Below are 9,314 nucleotides of genomic sequence, written 5' to 3' on the forward strand. Positions count from 1 at the left end.
CGGCCTCAACAAAATAGACCCCCCTAAAAATATTCTAGGAAAGCTTAGAGATTACATTTTTTTTCCTTTTGTTTCCAAGATAATTTGAGATCAGGATTAGTCCCCTGCAGTACGGATATCTTCAAACCTCTGACTGCTTACCAGTAGGCGCTGAACCCAACCACATAATGCAACTCTGAGATGGGAGGATAAGTTTCATAATACCTTGCTCTGCCAAACACCTCTGCAGGTCTACCCTGCTTTCCTTACTTTGAAATAACCAGATTAAAAAACTTTGCATAGCCAGGCGTGGTGGTGCACGCTTGTAATCCCCGCACTTGGGAGGCAGAGACAGGAGGATCGTGCTGGTTCAGAGGCAGGCCCGTGTGCTGGCTTCAGAGACCCTGTTTCCAAATTTAAAAGTATAAAAATAAGTCTGGGAGTGTAGCCTGGATGTAGAAGGGCTTCCAGGAACCCCAGTACTACTAAAATAAATAAATAAATAAATAAATAAATAAATAAATAAATAAATAAATAAATAAATTGGCATTAGAAGCTAGGCGTGGTGGCACATGCTTGTAATACCAGCATTCGGGAGGCTGAGACAGGAGGATCACAGTTTGTGGATAGCCTCAGCTACTTAGTGAGGCCCTCTGCAACTCAGTAAGACCCTGTTTCAAAATAAAGTATAAAAAAATAGGCTTTCGCCGCCATCTTCCAGTAATTCGCCAAAATGACGAACACAAAAGGGAAGAGGAGAGGAACCCGTTATATGTTCTCTAGGCCTTTTAGAAAACATGGTGTTGTTCCTCTGGCCACATATATGCGAATCTACAAGAAAGGTGATATTATAGACATTAAGGGAATGGGTACTGTTCAAAAAGGAATGCCTCACAAATGTTACCATGGCAAAACTGGAAGAGTCTATAATGTTACCCAGCATGCTGTTGGCATTGTGGTAAACAAGAAAGTCAAGGGCAAGATTCTTGCTAAGAGAATTAACGTGCGTATTGAGCATATTAAGCACTCTAAGAGTCGAGACAGCTTCCTGAAGCGGGTGAAAGAAAATGATCAGAAGAAGAAGGAAGCCAAAGAGAAAGGCACGTGGGTTCAGCTGAAGCGCCAGCCTGCTCCACCCAGAGAAGCACACTTTGTGAGAACCAATGGAAAGGAGCCTGAGCTGCTGGAACCTATTCCCTATGAATTCATGGCATAATAGGTGTACAAACAATAAATAAAGTCCCCTGGGCTGTAAAAATGGCGTTAATGAGTAGAAGCGTGGTGTCTTATCCTCTAAAATAGTTAAGCAAGACTTTTTAAGTGTGTCATGTCTTTACTATTTACATTTAGTAGTATTATTACTGATTAGCTTATTGTGCATCAAGTGTACTCAATAGGTTAGAAAATGGCCAAATATTATTTATGAAATATTTATACTGGTTTGAAGATTGTCTAAGTCACCATGGGGAAAATAAGTACAAAAATATGTGGAAGGTAGTCTGTTATATAAGTTCAAGAAAAATCAGTTGCTCAACTATATTGTAAATAGATTTTAAGGATCCGGAATTTGCCTGTGAAGCCTACTACTTAATAGCATCCTGTTTTTTAACTAGTTAGTTACTAGTTCTGAATTATTTTAACCATTAATGGAGCAGGGCTCAGAAAACAAATATGTAAAAACATTTGTCTTTGTCCTATAATATGCTACTATAGAACTCAGTAGTTTGTACATAATAGCTTGTCTTTCATAGCTTTGGAGGCTGGGGAGCCCAGGGTCAAGATGCTAGCATGTTTGGTATCTGAGGCCTGGTTCCCACTGCTAAAGAGATGTGTTGCTGTATCCTCATCTCCCCAAAGAGGATGGGGGCAACTAGGTAGGAATAGTCTTGTTGCTTCAGCTCAATTCTAAAGGGTGCTAGTATTCACTAAGGTGTAGGGCCCAGGTCCTCTTCCAAGGCTTCTCTTAAGGCCCTACCTCTTATGAGGATTGGGTTTCAACATGAATTTTGAGAGGGAAAAACAGCATGGGTAGTGTTATTGGGTTTAGCTGAAATGGAAACTGGCTTCTCATTTAACTCATCTGTGTGCATTTTATCCCATTTTAAATAAACATCTCTATCCTTGAAACAAAAAAAAAAAAAATAGGGCAGGGGGCGTAGCTCAAAGGTCAAATGCCCCTGGGTTCCATCCCCAGACCCGCAAAGGAAAAAAAAAAAAAACTAACATTAGGCTGGGATGGTGGTGCACACTTATAATCCCAGTACTTGGGAGGTCAAGAGAGGAGGATCACAGGGTTTTGGCCAGCCTAAGCTTCTTAGTGAGGCCCTCTGCAACTTAGTGAGACCCTGTTTCAAAATCAAGAATAAAATATAGGGCTGGAGGTGTAGTTTGGAGGTAGAATGCCCCTGGGTTTAATCCCTAGTACCACAAATAAATAAATAAATAAATAGGCATTCATTTCTAATACCATATTAAATAATTTGCCTTCCTACTTCAAGTAGATAGAATAAAAATAACAAAAGTATAACATACACAAAAGAGATTAATCAAGTTGCCTTATTTAATTTGAATAATTTGAAAAAACACAATACTCTTTGTTTTGGAAGTCAACTCAGAACACTCTGATCCCATGAGCTATATCTCATGGCTGGCATCAGTGACCCGCCAGAAATACAAGTAAGTCAGTATTAAGCCCTAGCTATCATTCTTCAGTGTTTCCAGAACTTGGCATTTCAAATCTAGCTCTGTGCAGAAGCTCCCAATGGAATGGCAGAGCTCCAGACCTTCTGCTCTGTGGGTGAGAAAAACCGTGTGCACAAAAGACTGTGCACCAGAGTTATACAGAAGAATCATTCATGACAGATGAGGAGGCCTGAGTGAGAGCACATAGGCCACAGTAGACGTTTGGAGTGTTAAAGCTAATTTTGCCTCAGTGAAAACAGGAGGACCAAACCATTCTCCTAAAAACATGGTCCAATTTTTAAGGAAAATTGCGAAGTCTTTGGGCAAGAAGATTTAAAAAAGACAAAGAGTTGGAAGGAACGTTATTAAGTTTCTTTGTGGCTTTGAAAATAAATGAAGCCTTGGATACTTATTTTCTACACAGATCTATTTAGTCATTCAAGACTTTGAAAATGTATTGAAACTTTACTGATACAAGTATATTTACATGTATTTGCTTACTTTCAGACCTTTTTTTGTGTGTATGTGGTACTGGGGCTGGACTTTTCTAACTCGGGGCTATACTCCCAGCCTATTTTATATTTTTATTTGGAAACAGGGTGTCGCTAAATTGCTGAAAATCTCACTCAGTAGCTGAGGCTGGCTTTGAACCTGTGCGACCATCTTGTCTCCGCCTCCCAAGCACTGGGATTACAAGCGTGTGCCACCACGCCCGGCTCAGACTGTTCATATTTAGGTTTGGAGATGATTTTTCCTTACCAGACCCCTTTGCAAACAAACTGGAGTAAAGTAGTAATTACTTGCCTGGGATTTAGCTCACTCCCATCACTCTACCCCACGGTCTGTCTTCCAGGGCTCAAGGAACAGAAATGGAGGCACTGGGTACATTTTCCTCTCCTTTGCTCTTAAATTGAGCTGTGGGGATACCTGAGACTATTTTGTCTTCATCATGGCCTTAGTATGGTAGAGAATAAGGGCAAGGCAGGAATTAATTTTATCAGGTAAGCCAGAATTGAACAAAGGGACACTGAGGAATCCCCATACACTCTTTCTTCATCCCTTACTTTTATTCATAAGCTACACTTAGTGCAAGGCAGAGAAAAAAACAAAAACAAACAAACAAACAAACAAAAAAAAAACAAGGAGTATGAAATCAAAGTCCAAGCTGAGCAGAAAGGAAAGGAAGTTTCCAGAACACAGGCAGAGTTAGAGCAAAACTGTAAATATCACTGCACTGAAAGAAGTTACCAAAAAAGCTCTCAAGGTCTTGAAATCAAGTTAACAGCTTAAATTTTACAGGTCATATCCCATAGACTTTCATTTCTATTTGGATTTTTTTTGCTCTGTCAACAGGGAAACTGATATATAATTGTACATATATGTGTGTGTGTATGTGTGTTACTTAATACAAATACCAAGTCACCTGGACATTGGTGTCGTTTTTCTGACAAATTTTTCCTTCTTATAGTTATCTGTTGAAGAAAAACTAAGTCTATATCATGAGGCAAAGATAATTTTTTAATCATATCTTCTTCCTTCGACATGTATGTTATCTTCAGAAGTAAGCCTGCACACAGAAAAAAGTAAAGGGTTATAAAAATAAAGTCATATGGAGCTATATAGTAGTGTTAGAACAGATTCATTTAATCATTTGAAATTTCCAAAATAGACTGAAACTTGTGTTAAAGAGCAGTAGACAGAGAGGCAAAATAGTGTTAATTCTTATGCCTAAAGAGCCTGCTTTTTCATAAACCCTGCTCCCAGCCCCCACCCATGCCTCAATGAAGAAAATGTATTACAATTTTTCCAGAATTTGCTACATGTGTGTGTGTGTGTGTGTGTGTGTGTGTGTGTGTGTGTGTGTTACTGGAAGTTTCTGGAAACCCTTCTCCGGGCTACACTCCCAGACCTATTTTTATATATTTTTAAATTTGGAAACAGGTCTCCTAAGCCAGCGCGGCTGGCTTCGAACCTGCGCGATCCTCCTGTCTGTCTCCCGACCGCGGGGATTACAAGCGTGCGCCACCACGCCCGGCCAGAATTTGCTACTTTTAAGCCCATATCTAACACATTGGAGCATTGGAGAGTAATTTCTTCTGCCAGCAATATGATTGACTTGCATTTCAGTTCCTTTTGTTTTCTACTTATGCCAATCTTTTTTTTTTTTTTCTGGAACTAAGGATGGAACTCAGGGGCATTCTATACCCCAGCTCTATTTTTTTAAATTCTTTATTTTGAAACAAGGTCTCACTAAGTTGCAGAGGGCCTCACTATGTAGCTGAGACTGCAAACCCGAACCCACGATCCTCCCATCTCAGTCTCTCAAATGCTGGGATTACAAGCATGTGCCACCACACCCGGCTATGCCAGGCTTTATAATCTTTAATATTTTTACAGAAAGAAAATCTTGCCTAGGGGACCCTGAATTCAGTCTTCAGCACACACACACACACACACACACACACACACACACACACACACACACACAGAAATAAATAAGCAAATATTCTATCACATGCCAGTTATTTCAAAACCACTAATAATCACAGTGAATATAAATGCACCTTTTTTTTTTTTTTTTGGTGATGGTGGTACTGGGGAAACCCAGGGGCTTTTCTACCTCCAGGCTATACTCCAGACCTATTTGATACTTTATTTGGAAACAGGATATCACTAAGTTGCTGAGAGCCTCACTAAGTAGTTGAGGCTGGCTTCGAACCTATGCAATCCTCCTGTCTCAGCCTCCCAAGCACTGGGATTACAAGCATGTGCCACCACACCTGGCTATAAATGCACCTTTTTATAATCACAATTGTAAGATTTTTTCTTTTCAGATAACTTTTTTCCTCATAGTAATTTAATGAGTTCTAATAAGTAACATAATGAGTTCTAATTTAACCAGTTCTAATAAGTCATTGCTAGTACTTTTCCACATTCAACTTTCTAAAATGCAGCAGAAGTGGAATACTAGAAAGAAGAAGTATTGCTGGGAAACCAAAAAACGACGTATATATTTTATTGAGTCAACTAAATTATAGTCAGGATGGTTTTGCAGAAAATATGCTACTTTTACCACTGTTCTGTTGACATCTACCCTAAATACTGTTTTAGCTACATTTATTATAGAATTTTCCTGACAGTAGATAAGGTAGGTAGTTCTTATTGTGTCAGTTAGTTACCTGTTTGTTTGTGATTTTTTTTCGGGGGGGGGGTGCTGAGAATTGAACATAGGAGTATTACATGCTAAATATCCTAGCCAGGCATGGTGGCACATGCCTGTAATCCTAGTAACTGAGATAGGGTTGCAGGTTCAAGTCAGTCTCAGAAATTTAACAAGGCCCTCAGTAACTTATTGAGACTAAAAATAAAATAGGGTGTAGCTCAGAGGTAGAATGCCCTTGGGTTCAATCCCCCATAATGTTAGGGGGAAAGAAAAAAAGCTCTACCACTGAATCACCCTGGGACCATAAGCTTTTTTAGTGAGTCAGGAATCCAGAGGAGGCTTTGCTGGGTAACTTGCTGCCATCAAGGTGGTAGCCAGGGCTGCCCTCCAGGCTTTGCTTGGGGATGATCCAATTCCAAGCTTACTCACTGTGGATGTTGGGAAGACTCAGTTGCCTGGCCATGTAGACCTCTCCTTAGGGCAGAGAGAAAGAAACAAGCAAAATGAAAGTCACAGACTCTTATAACCTATTTCAGAAGTGATAGCCCATCACTTTTTTGCCACATCAGAAGCCAGTCACTATGCTTTGTTCACATTCAAGACAGAAGACAGAATGAAATGTGTGAACACCAGGAGGCAGGGATCTTTAGTAGCCATTTTAGAGGCTTACTCTGCCTGATAGAGAAAATTGTTTATCAATATAGAGCTTTTGCAGACCTCAGTACCCTCAGATAATAACTTACAAAGGTTAGTGGGGTTTATTTTAATAAAACATGGTCTATGTTTATATTCAGAAATTTAAAATATTTTTGAAATGTTTAAGGTTTAAAATAATTGCCTGGTTTTCATTTGTTAATGATTTATCTGAACTCTCCCAAAACATTTTTTTTTTTTTTGCTAAACAAAATTAAGGGGAATCAGAGGGGAAAAAAATCAAATAATATATATTTTTTCAACTTATGTTTCAGTGTGAACTAGAGAATATCATATGGTTTTTTGACAAATGTATCATTTATTTGTTCTCATTTTATAAATAAGTTAAGGCAAAGGGTGCTTAAAGATGGATATTAACATTGCTTACCCCCCAAAAAAAACTCACACCAAAAAAGCCTACTTAATTCTTTTAAAAAATTACCCCTTTTCCACTGTCAAGATATCTCAACTAGATTATTTTTGTATATGTGTTTAATATCAAAATTTGTTGTACATGTGCATTTTTCTATATACGAAAATAATAGTTTTTATGCCAAAAAAGCAAGAACAGTTGCCCTAGGCAACAAGAACTTGGCATTGAATTCTCATACAGAGTTCATAAATTTGCTTCATGAGGCAAAAGAATAACAAGTAAAGAAAAAAATTATTGAATTTACCTTTAAATTATCCATTTCATCGACATCACTAATGTTGGATTCCACATTCATTCAACAAGTATTTGTTGAGTTTCTACTAAACGCCAACTACATTCTAGGCAATGAAAATATAAGTCCCATTCTCAAGGAGCTCACATGCCTGGGAGAGGGAGGTGGTAAAAATTAACATAACAATGTGTACAGTATCAAGTGTTATTACTACTGTGGGGAAAATTAGGATATACTGAAATCTTTGAAGCTTTAATGGGACTATACAGTTTATTTTAAACCATCCTTTCTGATATTGCATAAAATCTTTTAACTTGAGCAAAGTACATGGTGCTCAATCCAGTAAATATTTATTAAGCAGCTCATATGAGTTAGACACACCACTCAATGCTGGGAAAGGGCAAACATAAACCTGCTGTGCTGAGATTTTTGTTAGCTGGGATTAGAGGGTCTGTGTTCCTCTAGAAATCACTCTGGACTGAGTTAGGGGTTGCCCCTCTCTGATCACACAGTAAGATGGATGGGCTTATTATTACTGAGCCTTCTTTCAGGTTGCATCTCTGTCTTTCTTACTTGAATGTAAACTTTTTAAAAGCTATGTGAATGCCTGCAATTTCAATACTAGGGAGGCTGAGACAGACAGGTGGATCACAGGTTTGAGGCCAGCCTTAGCAATTTAGTAAGACCCTGTTTCAAAGTATAAAGTAAAATAGGATTAGGGGTATGGGTCAATGGTAGAATGACCTTGGGTTTAATCTCCAATAAAACACAAACACAGAGGGAGGGAGGGAGGGGGAGAGAGAGGGAGAGAGAGAGAGAGAGAGAGAGAGAGAGAGAGAGAGAGAGAGAGAGAGAGAGGAGAGAGAGAGAGAGAGAGAGAGGGAGGGAGAAAGAGAAAAAGAAAAAGAAAAAGACAAGACCTACTTTTTTGGGTTAATCTTTGAATCTCTAGTGCTGGGGCAAACTAGAAATTCAATTAATGTTTGTTGATGTGCACTGGTAGAGATAAGCTAACTATTTGGAGATAGTGCACGCTCCAGAACACTCTAACTTTTATCTTAAGCAGTAAGATACAAGCTAACTGACATCTTACTTTCTTAGGTCTCCATTGAAATCAATGATTGTTATTGATGTGAGATAAGATCCAATATAAGAAATGTCTTCATCAAGACCATATCTGTTCTCTCAAAGGAAAACTCAGGAGTGTTTTATCAACCAAGAATCATACTTTATCTCAGCCCTCTCCCTTTTTCCTGACCTCAACAGCTCTACCTGTTCTGTTCCAGCTCATTTTTTACCCTGAGGCCAGCAGCAGAGAGCTGGAAATGGGGAGGAAAGAACTCTAAAGATGTAACCTGTGTTGGCCTTTGTTGTTGGCAAACTTTAGAAAAGAAGATATAGATTAGGTTTAAACTAAATTTTACACACACACACACACACACACACACACACACACACACACACACACATTCTCACATCAGATTCTAATATCAGATCTCCAGGGAAATAAAAGGATAGATAAACATTAAAATAGAAGAGAACTTCTCAAGGTCAATATATTTATGTATATTGTACTGAGAATTATGTCATGCAATCTTTTTCCTCTGAATAAGGGTCAATTCTCTGCCCACCCACACCCAGCAAAATTTATTCTATTATTGTTGTTGTTCTGAATTTTTCTCAAAGGTGAATGCTTTCCCACACTCAAAAATGTGTTCTTGGTCCTCTGAGTATTCATTTTAGGCCAAGATTGTAACTTTTCATTCTAAACACTTTTATTTAGATTCTTAAACATTCACTGTAGCAGAAAAGAACATTTTTATGCATCACTGATTGAAACAGTTAATCATTATTTATAAGAGTTCTTGGGCAAAAAGCACTTTTAAACTTAAGTAGAGTGAAAGAAAAATTCTACCAATGTCTTTTTTTTTTTTAGAATATAACAGATAAGAGGACATAGAATCAAAGGTCTAAATCCTTTTGGAGCATTATGTTGCTACCATGATATATTATTACTAACATGTTACTTTTCTCCAGGTAAAATTGGATTTAAATTAACAGCCATAATAATAAATTAACAGTTCTGATTTGGTCTGGAAGGAAGTTCCTAATAGAGTAACATGGGGCTCTAG

The 9,314-nt window shown here is 38.3% G+C and overlaps 1 protein-coding gene across 1 annotated transcript; it reads left to right on the plus strand.

Annotated features, from left to right (window-relative positions):
* Positions 1 to 712: 712 nt before the first annotated feature.
* Positions 713 to 1,195, plus strand: LOC308265891 (large ribosomal subunit protein eL21; the record flags this gene model as incomplete). Its single annotated transcript, XM_080699852.1, has 1 exon — positions 713 to 1,195. One exon carries the CDS (start codon positions 713 to 715, stop codon positions 1,193 to 1,195), a length of 483 nt encoding a protein of 160 aa, XP_080555978.1.
* Positions 1,196 to 9,314: the final 8,119 nt, after the last annotated feature.

This window comes from Muscardinus avellanarius (genome assembly GCF_963383645.1).
Source record: "Muscardinus avellanarius genome assembly, chromosome: 8".
NCBI lineage: Eukaryota > Metazoa > Chordata > Mammalia > Rodentia > Gliridae > Muscardinus > Muscardinus avellanarius.